The sequence below is a fragment of the Podarcis cretensis genome, assembly GCF_951804945.1.
Source record: "Podarcis cretensis genome assembly, chromosome: 5".
NCBI classification, from domain to species: domain Eukaryota; kingdom Metazoa; phylum Chordata; class Lepidosauria; order Squamata; family Lacertidae; genus Podarcis; species Podarcis cretensis.
In genome coordinates, this window is record NC_137174.1 from 68,768,394 (window position 1) to 68,788,273 (window position 19,880).

General features: G+C 42.9%; 1 protein-coding gene across 2 annotated transcripts in view; it reads left to right on the forward strand.

Annotated features, from left to right (window-relative positions):
- The first annotated feature begins 201 nt into the window (after window positions 1–201).
- CLSTN2 (calsyntenin 2) overlaps window positions 202–19,880 on the forward strand; it is a 368,030-nt gene continuing 348,351 nt past the window's right edge. For both annotated transcript variants that reach the window (XR_013838896.1, XM_079975860.1), the window contains exon 1: window positions 202–538. Coding sequence is in view for 1 of the 2 variants with exons in the window: in XM_079975860.1 (XP_079831986.1) it covers window positions 475–538 (64 nt within the window). In the remaining variant the exon portion in view is untranslated. The remainder of the gene's footprint in view (window positions 539–19,880) is intronic.

Here is a 19,880-nt window from a genome sequence, read left to right on the forward strand (position 1 = left end):
GAAGAGCTTAAAGCCCCCAACTCAGAGGCTATTCCTGCGGAATGAAAGTGGCAGCCTTCTGAAAGCGTGCCGTAGTTTGCGCGCGCCGAACATCCAGCCGCGTCTCTTCTCTCCCCCCCCGCCCCTCCTCCTCATGAATATTCACGCTTCTCCTCCCCGTGACGTTGCAGCAGTCCCGCGCTGAAAGCCGGAGAGCTGCTTTGGTCCTGGCAGTAAAGCCTGCGAATGACTGAGCAGTAGCCGTCACCCTCCTCTAGCAGACGCCGCGGCGAGCACGCGGCTGCTCCAGCTTTCTCCTCGCTCCCCTTTCACTCCGCTGCCACAGACCAGCGACGCGAGCGGTCTGAGGGAGGGCGCGGCGCAGCCCGGAGCCTCCTCCGCCTCGACGAAGGGAGACGGCTGTGATAAAAGCCGAGGAAGAGGAGGAGGAGGAGGAGAAGAAAGCGCGTCCTGCTTGACCGGGTCGCCGAGAGGATGAGGCAGTGCTGGGAGTGGGCGCTGCTCCTGTGCGGGGTCGCCAGTCTCCTCGCCGCCAAAGGTAAGTGAAGTTTCCCTGCCTCCCTCCCTCCCTCCCTCCTCGCCTCGCCGCCGCCTTCCCAGCCAAGCCAGGCTGCGCGCAGGTGTGAGGGGCGCCGCCTCGTCGCCCGCGCTTCCTTCCCGGGGCCATTGCGAGGGCGCCGGCGGCGGCGTTTGTTGTGTCTGGCGGGCTTGTTGCGCTTGACGAGGCTGTGGTGGCGCGCCGGAGGAGTTTCCTTCGCTTGGGCTGCCGTTGGTCTTGGCGCGGGTGAGGGAAGCGGGGAAGCTTCGTTGGCTGCACCTGGAAACGGCAGGTGGAGACGGGGAGAGAGAAGAGGGGGTGGGGTGGGAGGCGGCGAGGAAGAGGGACTCCCTCACCGTGACGCATCCCTGAGGGAAAGAAGAGCCGGGGAAAGTTGGAGGCGTCGTGAGGGGAAGGGCGAGGGGAAGCCGCTGGAGTTGGGGGGCAACTGGGCAGGCGTGCGGGCGCTGCCGCGATTGGGCAAGGAGCGAAGGCTCTGGGAAGGTGAAGTGCCTCGAACGCATCGCTCTTCGCAGACGGGCGCTCTGACCCTGGCGGGGCTTCAACGGATTGCTTGGCTGAGCGAAAGGCAGCCAGTCAGTGGCGTAGCGTGGGTTATCAGCACCCGGGGCAAGGCAAGTAATTTGCGCCCCCTAACCCATGGATTTGCGCCCCCTAACCCGTGGATTTGCGCCCCCTAACCCGTGGATTTCCCTAACCCCCAGATGTTGCGCCCGGTGCGGCCGGCCCCCCCTGCACCCCCCACGCTACGCCACTGCAGCCAGTGGCTGCAAATGAGGAGGCGACACTGGGGCGGAATGTTTATTCGCCTCATGGAGCTCCAGTCTAGAAAGGAGTCTGTTTCGCGTGGACCTCTGGCCAAAGGGCTTCCTTGAAGAGGGTTTTCGAATCGGTAGGGAAGGTCGGTTGTGTGTACAGTAGTACACACTGAAACTTGGTATTTCGGTTCTTGCATCAGCAAAGTTGAAGACACCAAAACATTGAGGTAGCCTGCCTAACACAGAAAATACTCGTTTTTCATTTTAGCTGGGGGAGCCCACTTGGCCCTGGAGTTTCCATTCATTCCACTTTGCAATACTCCTCCTTGGTTCAGTATGAAACACATTAAAGAGTTTTCACCCTTGCTATGGTGTTGCTTCAATGGAAAGCAATGTTGTCAGAGAGAAAGGAAAACTTGGCAGGGAAAATAATAGTCTCTGTAGCATTAAACTGCTTAGATAACCCCAGGTGGCTTTTGGTATTCCCTCTATGATGAAACGTGTTATTCATAGATTTATTTTGATAGTATGCATTAGTAATTTCTGTTTTTAACCCAACTAGTTTTACTGGTGACATCTGTGGTTCACTTTGCCTCTCAAAAAGTAAATGATTTCCCTTTGCCTTGCGTTTCTGCTGTGAATCTTTCTCTAGGATGCCAACTGTTCAGTGTGAAACAGAAGTGGTTAGAACTTTACTAAGCACTGCTTTGAAAATGTCACTGTTTCTTAAAGACAGTAAATACCATAGTTATGATTTGAAAGTTTGTTCATTGCTGTTTGTGTATGCTTAGGACAAAACATTAACATTAATTCACAGGAACTTGAAGGACTATACTCTGAGAACCAGCAGAAATATAGATTATTTGAGCACAAGGCACTGAGGTCATCACCCAATTACTATAATCTTTGTCTTTTGCATGCAGTTTGATTGCAATATAGATTACAAACAATGGACAGAAATAGAGCAGCTGTCCCTCTATTTATCATCTTTATAATAACCTCCATATGATTTCCTTCTGGCAAACGTGAGAGTTGTGTCTGTAGGTGTTTGAGGAGTGCTATTCTATAAAAACTGGTACATATGAATTCTGTCAAAGTTACGAATTCTACTTTACCACTGGGGGGCTGCAAAGTGCATTGTTAGACTTCTACAATTTTACATGATGTTTAGTGCTTGATATAAGAAGACTTTTTAATGACCATTATAGAGACATAAAAAGATGTCAACAAGACATTATGCTTTCATTCTTGATGACGTATTTAAATATGGAGAATTGCTGCAGTTTCCACCAGTTACTTTCCCATTGTGATTTTGTTTTCATTTGTGTAAATGTGTGTGAGAATTTCAAGTTTTGGTTTCTTTATAAAGAGCAGCTGTAGAACATCTAGGTGAAAGGTACTGTGATTGCAAAGAATGCTTGATATGTTTAATTGATTTTCCCCCTCCCAATATGATATGTTTGGGGTCACACATGTAAAGTGAGTTGCTTGGTAGCTTGAAGGAGGATGTTACCTACTTTGAGGTCTTTGTACAGCTGATTTACTGTTTGGCTTACCTAGCAAGAGATTGCTGCAAGTCAGTCCACCTCTTGTTATTTCCTGCTGAAAAACACAGAGGCTTCAGTGTCAAAGAAGACATAAGTAACTGAGCAACTCACATGCTCACCACCTGTACTGGCTACTGAAGAGAACTATCAGACTATTTGGTTTGTTCTGTGTATGAACAAACACATCTCTATCTGCTGTGGTTCTGGAATGGTACCAGTTGCTATTCTGAGGATATCCTCTTAGCACCTAGCCTACTAAAGTTTTGTGCTTTGTGTGATTCTGTCAGGATAATGCAGGAAGCAAACAGTAGCACGAACTGGCTATTGTTCCCAATTGTAGTTTGACTTACCCTCTTTATCTGTAAAGTGTAAGGATCTGGATGTATGAAAATACATACTCTATACCTGAATCCTTTTGCTTGGAGACATCACAAGCATGTCTGCTTGCACATTCTGTGGCCTTGGAAAGAGCAATAATACCTTTCCAAAAAACAACTCTGTGTCTACAAGTAAATTTTGGTATTCTGAATTTTATGACATGGGTTATATTAATTTTAGTTATTGTGAATCATGCTTTGAATCTTTGTTGTCTGGTGCCCTAGAACCTTTTGGGTGAAGGGCAGATCACAAATATCTCAAACTGTCCAGAACAGCTGCAACGAAAAGGGAGCCAGTATAACTTTGAGATATATTCACATTTCGGTCTGTATAATCAGATACATTTATTACAAATATTTTATTTGTCACCACCAATGTACTTGGCACTTCTCTGAGTAATACGGACAAAAATACACCTCTCTCCCTCAATGAAGTTGCAGTCTATATATCAATAAACTAGAATATGTCTACAGGCATCTTGCTTCTTTCTTATGCCTTGCAATAAATTTGTATGCAGGGCACTTCACTGACATTAGAGTAAATTGTTCACAGTAGAGAAATGTTTTGCTGAAGATCACCAGTTGCTGTGATAGATGTTGCTAGTTGTCACCATTAGATGAGGCTAATAAACTGACGGTACCAAGACTTTTTGCCCTACTTTAATGTGATAAGTCATATTGTTTGTAGATATTTAGCTTAACGCAGGCCTACTTGATCGCAGGATACTTCAAGAAGCCCCTATACTCTTACGATATAGGTTAGTGGGTGTTTTGGATATAATATCCTTAAAATAATAATGGAAATAAGAAAAGAGCAAAGCTTGAGGAGCTTAAAGCTTATTGCCTGGTTCATGAATGAATGTCTGTTTAATCCAGGGAATGTCTCCTGGTTTACCATGTCATAGGAACCAGACCACTGATTGTCTGTATTAGGATATAGTCTAGTATTGAGAACATAGGAAGCTGTCTCATATGTAGTCAGCCCACCTGATTCATCTAGCTCAGTAATGTCTACAAACTGGCTGGCAGCCACTTTGCAGAGTCACAGGTTCAAGGACCATCCCCAGTTCTAGCTGGAGATGCCAATGGTTGATCCTGTGAACTTAGGCATCCAAAGCAGATCCACCACCACTGAGCCGTGGCTCTTCAGTATTACTGGAAATACTTAAAGTTGCTACATTGTTTAGTTTTCTTGAAAATTAAGTTGCTGTACATCATGGGCTTGCAGTCATTGGTTATTTTTATATAAGACATTCTTACAGCAGCTCTTTTTGTATGGTAGATGTGTGACCTTGCACTATGAATCTTTTCCCTTGCTTTGTAAGCTATGCAAAAAGAAAACTCCTGGCGGGAGTTACTCAGCGCTAGAGAACATCTGATATGAAGTGTCAGTCCCTAAGGCAGCTTACAATATTTTGTATCAGATACTGAAGAAAATACTTAGATTTGCTAAATCCTCATTTCAGTCTCTTTAAATTGCAACTTTGCCCTTGCCCTCTTTCTCAAAGTGCTTAATTCAAGGTCTCTTGAACAGTAACCTCAATTTTGCCTTACTTGCCTCAAAGAGATCCCCTCTTACTCTTAAGAGGATTATATTAAGAAAATATATAATTTTAGCTAGCCCAGTGCAGGGGTGATAGGAAATAGCTACCCTTAATAGCAAATTGTCCTTAATGCTATTTAATAAGATCTGTGAGGAAAATGGGCAAAAAATTAGTAGCAAACTGATTGGAACTGCATCTTGTTTCTTCATCTGGTAAAATAATTGGCTAAACTGTGAAATATTAATACAGGCTAAGGTTATACAATTTTAAAGAAAGTAGTATCTTTTAAAATAATGAGGTTTGATGTAGATGAAAATCAACTATATGTATTTCTCCCCACCAACACCACACAGATAGATTATGATGTGTCTATTTCTAATGACATTTTAAAATATATACCTAATCTTTCATGCAAAATGTTCCTGAAGCTACTTGGTCAGGCTGACATAGAATGCATACTGATGTCATAATACTGATCCCTTCTTGTGCTCATTAATGTATTTCTTGCAGAGCTTTTTTTTAATCTCAAAGGTAAATCTGACTTTCCCCAATGTTTAGAGAGCAATTTGGATCTATTGCCCAAGAGTAGATTTAGATAATATGTTGTAGGTGCAGGTTCTAAACTGGAGTAACAGGCACTCCAGATCAGTGGAAAAACCTCTTCAGTTGAACTATGGAAGATGGGAATGCTAACAGATCATCACACTGGGACTGAATCTATTTCACCTGAACTGCAATAGTGGTGGCTCTTTGTGCCTAACAGAACTTGCAGTGAAATTTTCATTTAGTGCACCATGAACACCTGTCCTATGGTAGCTTAGGTGTGATCCAACTTGTGCTTGTGGTGGAGCAGTGATGTAGCTCCAGCACAGTTCAGTTCAAACAAGCCATGTCAACTTGTGAATTGGTTCTTACTGGAATAATGGCTATGTGGAAATATGGGTATTATTAGAAATGTGAAAAGGAGGAATAACACAACAAATCATGGAGGATTCTATAAGTATAAAAGGGATGGCTGAATCTGTAAGCACTAATAAATGTATATAGAATGTAGGATGAGAAATACCACTCTTGGGGAGAGATAATGGAGACTTTCTGATATTTAAAGAGTCTAGCAAGAGCAGCCTTTCCCGACTTGGTTCTCTCCTGATGTTGAAGTGCAACTGTTCAGACTAGCCAGAACGGTCAATAATCAGGGAAGACTATGAGTTCGGTCTGGAAGGCTGTGTTTGGGGAAGGCTGTGCTACAGGAATTAAACCAAATAATATTTGTGAACTGTTTTGTTCCTCTTGCTTTGTCTCCCTCTTTAAATAACAATAATGCTTATATCTTGCTTCTCCTCATGAGTAGCTATGATATTGTGTCATGGATGTTTAAAAAATAATCCAAATAGAAATACTACAAAATTCGTTTTTGTTTTTAAGACATAGTATGCTGTTGAACCTATAGCAGAGACCGCACATTGCAATGCTTTCAGATAGTGGATGAAATATAAATCACTCCATCTCAGTTTTGTTATTATCACCTGTTACCTTGATACTTTTTAATCTTGGAGAAGCATTTGTATTAATATAAAACCAGAGCCATGAGCCAGCAGCATTCTGAGTTGATGGTCTTCTTTCTTCCTCCTGGCAAGCCATACACTATGACTTGTGTGATATTGTTTTCGGATACCATCTGTTGCAGTACTGGTATAATGTGAGTGTTCAGTCTGCATTGGTTGGAAACTGTGATCACATAGTGTTGGATCCAGACTTTCCTCTTGGCCAGTGGCAGCATTTCCTGAGAGGAGTTCAGCATCACCTCTCACAATGTCCTAGAGGTTTGTTGGGTGCTATATTGAGAAATGGAACTGGCAAAATATCATTTCTGTCCTTCCAGCCAATGTGCTGTATGTGGGGCTTTCCTTGAAGACGACAACTCAGAATGTTGAAAGAAGTGCAGAAGGCAACTAGACTACTCACTGGTTTGGCTGGAAGAATTTGTATTACACTGCTTCTGAGAGAATGGCATTTTCTGCCTATCCTAGTCCCAATTCAAGGTCATGTCTTTGACATGCAGAACCCTAAACAACTGGGATTGCAAATACTTGAAAGTGCCTTGTCCTCTTGACTGATGTAAGAGTTAAGCTTGGCAGAGGAGGTTATTGCCTTGTTGGCAATTCCATCACCCTCAGAAATCTGTGGGGTGGTGGCATGTGAGAGGGCATTCTCTGCAGTAGCCCCCAGACTTTGTAACTTTTACTTTGTAGATGTTTGCCTAGTGCCAACTCTGCATGTATTTAGAAGGCATGCAAGTGCACCTTTCCCCTAAAGCTTGTGGGGATATTTGATCATTCTGCTTTTAGTGATATTATATTGGTTGTGCTGTTGTTTACAATTTGATTATTTGTGGTTCGAGGACCCGATCCCCGCGTAGTGGAATGAAAACACAAGGACATGTGATATAAGGTTAATGGGCAAGAAAAGGCCACAACTTTATTGATTACAGCAAGTGAAAAGGTATTGGCTTAGGCACTGGATTACGTCAGCTGACTCCACCCCCTCAGAGAGGGGTGAGTCTAAAACAGGGGGGGTTTATTCACCAGTAGGTGGAGCCTGTTGATGCTAATCCAACTATAAGCTCTCCCGTGATGTCACCGAGGGTCGTGCCATGGCCTCCCGCCACGCAGGCATCGGACAGAATACACGACCGCCGTATTCCTTTAACGGAATACCCAAAATTGAAGGCGCAGGCGATGGCCACACCTAGCCCTTCGACACACCATAACACATTATTCCAATGCCTAACTGCCACCCGAGCCCAAAAGGCTTGCCACCAATACCCTCACAGCTGTAACCAATCCCCGATGCTGATGATGATGCTATTTAACCAAATGTCATTCCCTTGGTCTGAAAGATGAACCCCATCATTCCGGTACAAGGCCTGATCGCCAATCTGGATATGGTCGTGAGAAATGACTCGGCCATTCATAAAGCGCACCCAACGGGCTATTGCATGATTTAAGAGTTTCCTGGATTTTTCAATGGCCATACAGTTCTGCGCACCGTGCCAAACAATTCTCTTCAGGAAGGAGGACCAGAACACCATTGTTCCGGGACACAAGGCAGCAATCTCATCCAAATCTCTTTTTATGTTCCACGACAAGTCCGCACTTCTTCTATTAACAAGGTCATTTCCCCCTAATTGAAGGATAAGGATGTCGGGAGGGCCAAACATGGCGACTTTCTCCCTCAGCAATGGCACAAGCTCTTCCCAACACATGCCTCGTCTCAAAAACCAGGAAACTTGCACTCCAGGTGGCAACCCAAGATTAGGGGTGAGGCCGCAGCTAGCCAACACGGGCCCAATGGACTATACTGTGGCCGCAAATACAAACACTTTTTCTGAGAATGGCTGAGAATAAAGGAAAGAGAAAGACGGGTAAGTAGAGGTAATGCAGCGGAGTGCATACTAGCGAATGTAACCTTTATAAGCATTGGATTTCCATTGGCCCATTTCTTTAATCCTATCTGCCAGCAGACCCAAGCGCGCCGCTGTTGTGGTGGCGCCAATCCTGAATGAGTGTGCAGCATAATCCTGGGAAGATAAACCACAGGCATCAATAGCTTTGCGGAGTACCCTTGTGAATTGGTGTCTCAACAAAGGTGACCCATCCTCGTGAACCAGGAGCGGGCCAGGACCGGGCAGTCTGAGGTAAAGGTACCATCTAGTGTCCTTGACCGGGCATGGGCCCCGCTGCGCTGAAGCTGTAAGTTTTATGAGGGGACCCCTACCTGCCTGATCCGTTTTGGATTGACGTATTCGCACCGTCGTGCTAGCTTCGGACAACTGCACGTCCTCCGTGAGGAGGCCGCGCGTTGACCCAGTTGCGTTAACCTCGGCTACTACTTCACCGACCCTCAAGGCGCCAAAAAAGGTGATCGCATATGCAGCGGGGGAAAAAAAAGGCGGGCCTCAAACATGGTCCAGCAGATCGACTTAAGCTTTATGCGTATTTGAGAGAGCAGTCTGTAAGAAATTGGCTTATGGCCCTCGGCTCTAGGGGGTTGCAGCTTACCCCAACCTTCAATAGCTCTGCGGATCAGGAAGTCGCTGCATGGGTCGGAGGAAAACATGGCTTTACAAAAGAAGCTGATGGCAGCTACATGTATCTTTAAAGTTTTGGGGGCCCGGCCTAAAGGAGGCTATAACGTATGCCGCAGAGAACACCCGGGCCTCGAACTTGGACCAGCAAATTGACCTAAGTTTCATACAGATTTGACGGGACGACGAAAAGTGAGGCCAGAAGGCTGGTGCCGCAGCAATTTAGGCTGCTAAACACGCCCCCTCGCAGGCACCTGGTTGGGTGCCTGCCCGTGGGCGTGGGCGCCAGCCAGGTGAGTGGGAGGCAGGGGGCTAACGCCCCCTGCTTGAGGCAGAGTCCGGCTCCCGGCCACAACCACTCCCCTCTCTTGCAGGGAGGAGAGTCTTTATGCAGTGTCGTAATGTGCTGCACCCTAACCCTTAAGAGGGAAGTCTGGTTAATTAATGCAATAAAATAAATAAATAAATAAAATGGAAGGAACCTTTGTATAGATCGATCCCATTATCTTCTGCATTCTTTCACAGTAACAACTGCAATTCAAAAAGCAGTATGCATGTGTACGAGCACGCACAGGATTCAGTTAGATCTGCCATGGAGCTGTAGTTCTTGTTCATCCATACTGCTCACTACATAGGAGAAACCTGATTATTTGGCAAGATTGCAGGCTCCTTCACACAACTTTTTGGTTTTTGCGATAAGCTGTGGATTATTCTCCAAACGTGCATTTAAACAGCAATGTTTTGGAAATTGCAGTCTCCTTTGCCTATTAAATTGCCGTTAAAATAATAATAATAAATAGCCACACTACTTTCTTTCCAGTTCTCATGTTGAGGTTTTTCCAATCACAGCTTAAGTGCAGGTTGCTTACCTTTGCCTCAATGAATCCATTAGGTCTAACAAAATTTTAAGTGAAAGTACAGCAGTTTAATTATGATTTTAATTTTGTTTATGTTGTAGTATGTCTATAGTAGCATGATGAACATGCAATGTGGGCGTATGCAGTGCCCTCAGAAATCTCAAACAGACATGGTTTTAGCAATAGATATTTCAGGAATTGTAGCCAAGATAAAGACTATAAAGTATGTTGGTAGCAGGCTGCACTGAAGACCTAAACCTGACTGCTAATAACAACCTGACAGTTTTATGCACATTGGTCATGTACTGATAAATGCACATTTGACAAATGATTTTAGGTGTATAAATAATGAAAAATAATACGTGCAGTTGCTCTTAGCAGGCACACGAATGATGCTTGTCCTAATTATAAATGTACTGGAAACAAGCTCTGGAAACTTGTTGGAAGAGATACCACTGTATGTTGTGTCAGCAGGACTGTACAATGTACTCTAGTTAAATGAAATGGTGACTTAAAAATATAGATAGGTAGAACAAGTTAAGATGGCTTGCAGAAAAGGTTGATTTACTGTCCCCAGCTAAGCTTTTCAAAAATACTGCCAAAGATAAATATAGGGTAGAAGGCACTGATATTTATGAGGCAGCTGAATAGCAATCTTATTTAGAGTAAGGCTTTTTAAAAAAGACAAAGTTAGCATATCCTAGCAACTGAAATTGAATAGTAACTTATCTACTATAGTTATTCATTCAAGAAATAAATAAGTTGTAAAGGTCTTTGTTAACTTCACCCAGTTCTTTCACAGCTAGCTAAAATGTAAGAGATTCTCTATACTGCTTTGACATACTCTGGGCTGTTTATAGCTGTCTGTATTGTCTAAATGGTCCATGGAAACTAGTGAAGGAAAGGCTGAATATGAAAGCTTTAGTAGAGAAAGGAATATGCGGGTCTATGCTTGAACTGTTCCTTTTTAAATTAAAAATTCAACATAATAAACACCAAAAGACAACAATGTAACTGAAATTCACATTACAGATAGGAATTATTCTGATGAACTAAATTCCTATCCGCAATGTACAATGAAACATTTGAATGACCTGGGCCCTGAATGTTTTAAGGAACATCTTGCTCTGTGTTTTTATGTGTCATGTATACGTATATGCATTTAGATCCCACCTTTGTAGTGGTGATACAGCACTAGAAAGTGGCTAACAACAATTAAAACCAGACATAAAATATAATAACATTCCATGAAATGCTGATACATATACCCTCATGTCACAAAATTATAAAATAAAAAGAAATGCAAAGGAATATGCAAACTATTTTAATTGAGGAAAAATGGATCATACAAAATGTGTATTTATGCTAGCATGTCACCAAACAATCATGCATGCTCGATCAAAAGCTTATATTAGCTTAAAAAATTGAAATAAACTAGTACCCTAGATATACCTTGAATATGACCTTGCTTACAATAGATGAATGAATGCCTGTTCATCTTGTTTTATCATTTGAAAAGGATGAATTGTGACCAGATGGTTAATATAATTTTAACAACACGGACTGCAGACCAGGAAAGGCTAAACCTATTTAGATGAATTCAAATCAGCAGGATTTGATGAAATTCACTCCAGGGTGCTAAATCTCCAAACAATTAGATATTTTATTTGGGAAGTCATGGATAACAGATGAGATCCTAGATGGTTGTAGAGGAAAACATGGTGCCCCTTTGCTCAGAAACAGTAAACAGAAGCATCCCTGATTCTTTAACATGTTGTTGGCAAAACACGTATCATTTTCTAATGTTTTTACTGTTTAACTTTTGAATGGTGTATACTGCCTTGTTGCATTTTTATGGAAGTGCAGTTATAAATATTTAAATAAGTAAATAAATGTGTGAGCGCTCGGAATGTCTAAACAGTAAACCAGCAAGGGCTGCTGCTTTTGAAAAGTTGGTTAAACAGAATTTACCCACTAGCCACAAATAACAAAGCAATACACAGCCAGCCAGTCATTTTCAAGAAGTTAGTAGGCTCCTATTTGTAATGAACAGTTTAGGAGACCCAGTTTGGAGATGGTCATTTTAGGAATAAAGTGTAGAATCAAATCCATCCTCCTGTTCTGTGAAGTGCTGCTGCTCTAGGCTAAGAAGTCATATCTAGTAAGTGTAGAGAGAGCTCAACACAAGCATCTTTTTGAAGTTCCCAGTAGCTGTAGTTAGTTTATTTATATAACACATTTTCCACAAATACATTATGCTCAGAGCAGTTCACAGAAGGCAATTTAAGTTCACTAGAGTGAGTTCTAAGAGCAGGTAGTGAGTAAATCCCCTGTTTAATGCAACAAGGAAGCAGTTTCAGATCCTGGCATTGTTGTTACTATGTATTCGATTTCTATCCTGCCCTTCCTCCTGAAACTCTTTACACATTTTAAAAACATGTCAAATATTTTCACAACTACTTTCAATGTTGCTTTAAACAATATATTTCAACCACCAAACACCTGGGTGAACAGCAATTTTTCTAAATTCTTCTGATTCATTAATAATGGGGGAGAATTTGCCTCTCACCAGAGAGGACATTCTGTAAGTGAGCATCACAATACCTGGTCATGGGTCAGTGCCAGCTGGGCACAACCACCAACATGACCTTACCTGCCAGTAGTAAAACCTGAAGTGGTTGATGTTGGAGTGGGGGCAGTCACTACTTTAGGTACTTGGACCCAAAGTCATTTACAGCTTTGCATGTTAGTACTAATGCATTTAGTTCACTGGCAGGAAGTTGCAGCACTTCCAAGACTAGCGATTAATTGGGCTGCCTACTCTCTAGCCTGACAGCTGCTTCCTGACCATCTTCCACAGTAGGATAGTAGACCAGAAGTGGTTTTGGCTGGCCAAGCAGCCTAAGCCAGGCATAAGTGCTCAGAGGCCACTTGGGACTCCAGTGGAACAATGAGGACTCCCAGCTATGAACTTGTTCTTTCATCTAGTCCATTGCTGCCTCCAATCACTTATCCAACACCTTCATAGCTGCTTCTGATTCAATTGGAATTTAGTTAATCATGATTTTTTTCCTTTCCCAGTAACACCTTGTCGGCACTGGAGATATCCCAAAATGAAGAACTCTTTAGTCCCATTGACATAAATGGCCCTTAAGTTAATAATTACTAATTGTTCCATTTATTTTGTTGGGAATAACTAAAGCATAACTAGCTTTGTCTGAATCCAAACCAATCAACTGAATTTTTTTTAGTTGTTTCTTTTTTGCATATAACATATACAGTATTGAAACTATCATATGCTGCAGTTTCTGGAATCCTGTGAAAACATGTATGAAAACACAAAGGTAAGGAGTGAGTATAGGAACAGTGGGGAAGGAACCAGACAACTAGTTAAACTGAGAATCTATGCAATGATTGTGCCATGGGACAGTGGGAGCACAGTAGGTATGAGCCTTGCCATATGAGAGACTATTCGATTGGAGCTGTTCCATGTTGTAAACTCCCTACTGAATCTTGGCCAGATCACTTCAATACCTATTTGCAGACAATTCATGTTGTGCAATCAAATAATTGAGATAGTTTGTGCACATCACTATAGATTCTACTATATCCTCAAATATGTGGACTTTTTACAGTTACCTTTTCAATAATTCACCTCTATAAATCCCAAGATTCTTTTAAAACTCCTGGCCCAACATCTGATGTACATTTCAGGTTTATTGAAAGCAGTATACTTACGCATGCTAACTCTATATTTGGATTTCGACCCCAAAGTTGAAAGCCTTTGAGGAAAAAGTAGGGGCTAGTAAACATGATATATTTGTGCATGCTACAGCTTGGTGGATCCTAGTCTTTTACTTGATCTGCTGCTCAGAGCAGATGAGTTATCAAGGAAAAGCAACAGGTTTGCAGTCATCTGTCCTCTTCCATCAGGATGTCAAGGGCAATAAAGCTCATCCATCAAGGCAACCAAGGGCGATTCAGTCCTGAATCCAGATTGGAATGTGCCCAGATCTCTTCCAAGTGTGATTATAGCTGAACAGCATCTTCCCTAAAAAGGGAATATTTATGTCCAGAGTAATTTTTTGATTTTTTTTTTTGAGAAGTGGCCTTCTAAGTACTAGCCCTTCTAAGTGTAGCTGGTGCCACTCCTTCCCAAAGAGTTAGTCACACAGTCTGGTTAAACAAGCTCACTCAAATCAGACATGATGGATAAGGTTCAATGGAGGATGTAGTTTACTGAATGGCCACAAGCACCCTGCCTGCATCACTAGGCCTTAGAAGCTGAAACTGATCTTATAATACTATACCAGATAATATACACCTCATTCAGACCTGTCACAGAAATGGCACCTGAGTTTCTATTGAGATGAGCAGCTTAAAGTGTCTTTCAGAATTGTCACAGCAGCCTTCTAAGGACACAGCATCCTGTTAACCAGGCTAGATATTAAAAAGCCTTATACCACCCAAAATAGCTTTTCTGGATGTATACTTTAAGATGAAAGTTGTTGTTGTTTAGTCGTTTAGTCGTGTCCGACTCTTCGTGACCCCATGGACCAGAGAACGCCAGGCACTCCTGTCCTCCACTGCCCCCCGCAGCTTGGTCAGACTCATGCTGGTAACCTCGAAAACACTATCCAACCATCTCGTCCTCTGTCGCCCCCTTCTCCTTGTGCCCTCCATCTTTCCCAACATCAGGGTCTTCTCCAGGGAGTCTTCTCTTCTCATGAGGTGGCCAAAGTACTGGAGCCTCAGCTTCACAATCTGTCCTTCCAGTGAGCACTCAGGGCTGATTTCCTTCAGAATGGAGAGGTTTGATCTTCTTGCAGTCCATGGGACTCTCAAGAGTCTCCTCCAGCACCATAATTCAAAAGCATCAATTCTTCGGCGATCAGCCTTCTTTATGGTCCAGCTCTCACTTCCATACATCACTACTGGGAAAACCATAGCTTTAACTACATGGACCTTTGTTGGCAAGGTGATGTCTCTACTTCTCAAGATGCTGTCTAGGCCTGTCATTGCCCTTCTCCCAAGAAGCAGGCGTCTTTTAATTTCGTGGCTGCTGTCACCATCTGCAGTGATCATGGAGCCCAAGAAAGTAAAATCTCTCACTGCCTCCATTTCTTCCCCTTCTATTTGCCAGGAGGTGATGGGACCAGTAGCCATGATCTTCGTTTTTTTGATGTTGAGCTTCAGACCATATTTTGCGCTCTCCTCTTTCACCCTCAATACAAGGTTCTTTAATTCCTCCTCACTTTCTGCCATCAAGGTTGTGTCATCTGCATATCTGAGGTTGTTGATATTTCTTCCGGCAATCTTAATTCCGGCTAGGGATTCATCCAGCCCTGCCTTTCGCATGATGAATTCTGCATATAAGTTAAATAAGCAGGGAGACAAAATGCAGCCTTGTCGTACTCCTTTCCCAATTTTGAACCAGTCAGTTGTTCCATATCCAGTTCTAACTGTAGCTTCTTGTCCCACATAGAGATTTCTCAGGAGACAGATGAGGTGATCAGGCACTCCCATTTCTTTAAGAACTTGCCATAGTTTGCCATGGTCGACACAGTCAAAGGCTTTTGCATAGTCAATGAAGCAGAAGTAAATGTCTTTCTGGAACTCTCTAGCTTTCTCCATAATCCAGCGCATGTTTGCAATTTGGTCTCTGGTTCCTCTGCCTCTTCTAAATCCAGCTTGCACTTCTGGGAGTTCTCGGTCCACATACTGCTTGAGCCTTCCTTGTAGAATTTTAAGCATAACCTTGCTAGCGTGAGAAATTAGTGCAATTGTGCGATAGTTGGAGCATTCTTTGGCATTGCCCTTCTTTGGGATTGGGGTGTAGACTGATCTTCTCCAATCTTCTGGCCACTGCTGAGTTTTCCAAACTTGCTGGCATATTGAGTGTAGCACCTTAACAGCATCATCTTTTAAAATTTTAAATAGTTCAGCTGGAATACCATCACTTCCACTGGCCTTGTTATTTGCAGTGCTTTCTAAGGCCCATTTGACTTCACTCTCCAGGATGTCTGGCTCAAGGTCAGCAACCACACTACCTGGGGTATATGAGACATCCATTTCTTTCTGGTATAATTCCTCTGTGTATTCTTGCCACCTCTTCTTGATGTCTTCTGCTTCTGTTAGGTCCTTTCCACTTTTGTCCTTTATTATGGAAATCTTTGTACGAAATGTTCCTTTCATATCTCCAATTTTCTTGAACAGATCTCTGGTTCTTCCCATTCTATTGCTTTCCTCTATTTCTTTGCATTGCTTGTTTAAGAAGGTCTTCTTGTCTCTCCTTGCTATTCTTTGGAAATCTGCATTCAATTTCCTGTATGTTTCACGATCTCCCTTGCATTTTGCTTGCCTTCTCTCCCCCGCTATTTGTAAGGCCTCATTGGACAGCCACTTTGCTTTCTTGCATTTCCTTTTCATTGGGATGGTTTTCGTTGCTGCCTCCTGTATAATGTTACGAGCCTCCATCCATAGTTCTTCAGGCACTCTGTCCACCAAATCTAAATCCTTAAACCTGTTCCTCACTTCCACTGTGTATTCATAAGGGATTTGACTTAGATTGTATCTTACCGGCCCAGTGGTTTTTCCTACTTTCTTCAGTTTAAGCTTGAATTTTGCTATAAGAAGCTGATGATCTGAGCCACAGTCAGCTCCAGGTCTTGTTTTTGCTGACTGTATAGAGCTTCTCCATCTTTGGCTGCAGAGAATATAATCAATCTGATTTCAATGCTGCCCATCTGGTGATGTCCATGTGTAGAGTCGTCTCTTGTGTTGTTGGAAAAGCGTGTTTGTGATGACCAGCTTGTTCTCTTGACAGAACTCTATTAGCCTTTGCCCTGCTTCGTTTTGATCTCCAAGGCCAAACTTGCCAGTTGTTCCTTTTATCTCTTGACTCCCTACTTTAGCATTCCAATCCCCTATAATGAGAAGAACATCCTTCTTTGGTGTCACTTCTATAAGGTGTTGTAAGTCTTCATAGAATTGGTCAATTTCAGTTTCTTTAGCACCAGTAGTTGGTGCATAAACTTGGATTACTGTGATGTTAAAAGGTCTGCCTTGGATTCGTATCGAGATCATTCTATCATTTTTGAGATTGCATCCCAGTACAGCTTTTGCCACTCTTTTGTTGACTATGAGGGCCACTCCATTTCTTTTACGGGTTTCTTGCCCACAGTAGTAGATATGATGGTCATCCGAACTGAATTCACCCATTCCCGTCCATTTTAGTTCACTGATGCCCAGGATGTCAATATTTATTCTTGCCATCTCATTTTTGACCACCTCCAACTTACCCATGTTCATGGTTCTTACATTCCAGGTTCCTATGCAATATTTTTCTTTACAGCATTGGACTTTCCTTTCGCTTCCAGGCATATCCGCAACTGAGCGTCCTTTCGGCTTTGGCCCAGCTGCTTCATCAGCTCTGGATCTACTTGTACTTGCCCTCCGCTCTTCCCCAGTAGCATGTTGGACGCCTTCCGACCTGAGGGGCTCATCTTCCAGCGTCATAACTTTTATATGCCTGTTGTCTTTGTCCATGGAGTTTTCTTGGCAGGGATACTGGAGTGGCTTGCCGGTTCCTCCTCCAGGTGGATCACGTTTGGTCAAAACTCTCCACTATGACCTGTTCATCTTGGGTGCCCTGCTCGGCATAGTTCATAGCTTCTCTGAGTTCTTCAAGCCCCTTCGCCACGGCAAGGCAGTGATCCATGAAGGGGAAGATGAAAGTAGCTCTATTTTATTTACAGTGGTACCTCGGGTTACATATGCTTCAGGTTACAGACGCTTCAGGTTACAGACTCCGCTAACTCTGAAATAGTGCTTCAGGTTAAGAACTTTGCTTCAGGATGAGAACAGAAATCGTACTCCAGCGGCGCGGCAGAAGCAGGAGGCTCCATTAGCTAAAGTGGTGCTTCAGGTTAAGAACGGACCTCCGGAATGAATTTAAGTACTTAACCCAAGGTAAAGATAAAGGTAAAGGGAGCCCTGACCATAGGTCCAGTCGTGACCGACTCTGGGGTTGTGGTGCTCATCTCGCTTTATTGGCCGAGGGAGCCGGCGTACAGCTTCCGGGTCATGTGGCCAGCATGACTAAGCCACTTCTGGTGAACCAGAGCAGCGCACAGAAACGCCGTTTACCTTCTCGCTATTTATCTACTTGCACTTTGACGTGCTTTCAAACTCCTAGGTGGGCAGCAGCAGGGACCGAGCAACGGGAGCTCACCCCGTTGCAGGGATTTGAACTGCCTACCTTCTGATCAGAGTCCTAGGCTCTGTGATTTAACCTACAGCGCGACCCGCGTCCCTTCGTAACCTGAGGTACCACTGTACAATAAAACCTTAAGATAAGCATTCTATATACAAACCACCACACCAGAAGAAAAGATATATAGAAAGAGAAACTCTGGTTCCTTCTGGCCTGTTCTTATAGTCAGCATGACCTTGACAGGAAGAGATAACAGAACCAGTTTGAACCGGCTGTTCAGCTTCTATGAAGGAATAACCAAAACTTCAGGAACCTTCTGCTTGTTTCTAGGCAGAATAGAATCTTGCTTGTCAGCTGGAAACTTCCAGCTTGTATCACACAGAGAAGCTTCCAGAACCTTCTTGAATTGATTAGAATAGAAAAAAACTCTACAAATTAGATCAATACTTTCTGTAGCAAAACAAATGCATACCTAACATTGCAGAACATTTTTTTGTCTGCACATTTGTTCATGTACTCAAAAAGAATTCTAAGTATTTGGCAGTGTCTTCCTTTTTCAGAAGCCATGTTGACTTTCCTCAGCTTAGGTTTTGTTTGCTCTTGTTCTCTTTCCATGTTTGTGCCCAGCAATTCTTTCACTTTATTAAAACAGACTATATTTTCCTAGCAATATTTCTGGACAAGCAGATTATTTCTGCTGAGATGGACTTCGTGCTCCCTGCTGCAAAGCAAAAACATACACAGCAGGTCATGCTCAGCAGCTAATCTTATTCCTTTAACTCTTATGTATGGTCTGCATAATGTTTAAGTTCTATAGCTCATATGAAAGATTCATTGGGTACTATTCAGCTTCTAAAGTGCTTTGGGGAAGCAAAAAATATGAAAAATAATTGAAAATGAGTTAAGATACTGATTTCTTAAAACTGGTGTCCTCCCTACAGTTAATTAAGTTGTCTTTGTTTTTAAGATTTAACATAAGATAGTTATACACAATCCTTTTTTTCTAGAAAAATAGGTGTTGGTACTCACCATGAAGTTACACTATGTGTCACACTTTTTAACAACAACAAAAAAGAGGTGCTGGTGCTGCGTATCATTGAGTACCCCCCGAAAAAAGCACTGGTTATACACCTGGTAGACTTCCTTCCTTCCTTCCTTCCTTCCTTCCTTCCTTCCTTCCTTCCCTTTCACTATTTTCTCTTGTGATCTCATTTATAGAAAGCAGAATCCTGCCCAATCCTGTGAAGCAGAACCCCCCCCCCAATAGCTATTTGTAAATTTCACCTACTTTTCACCGGTGTGGTGTAATTGGTTGGCCCAGTGTGGAGAGTGCTGGTGTTCTTGCACATAGATGTAAAGCTGAATCATAGTTTGCTTGGTTTAACTCTGGGTTATATTTGTATGTCTGAACCTGGCTCGGCTCACTAACCAAAGTTTGTTTGATGTCAACGAACCAGAATCTGAAACCATGGCTTGGTTTGTGAATTGCAGTTTGTGCTACATGTGCTTTGTCACTATGTTCAAGTTTGGTAGTCTCGTTTAATCCTCGTTCTCTGTGTCACCCTGCCCTTGTTTCCTGCTGGGCTACAAAGACATGAGAAAATATATCAAATGAAACTGTTCATGTGACTGTTGTTGGTGTTTTCACAGACCTCTTCCTCACTTTGTCTGGCAACAGTGTTTTCACCTACCTCTTCACTAAAAAGTCATTCTCCAGTTTGGCTGCTTAGCAGTGCAGCAAGCCATGCAAATAATGTTTTTCAGAAGTATCATGGTATATTTTTTTTAACCAATTACCTAACAATGGATAAATGTTAAAATCACACTTCTGCTCATATCAAGCTATACCAACTGTTCAATAGATGCAGTTGTACTTAAAAGCCTCCACAAATATTGCCACCACATCCACCACCTCACTCACTCACCACTAAGCTCT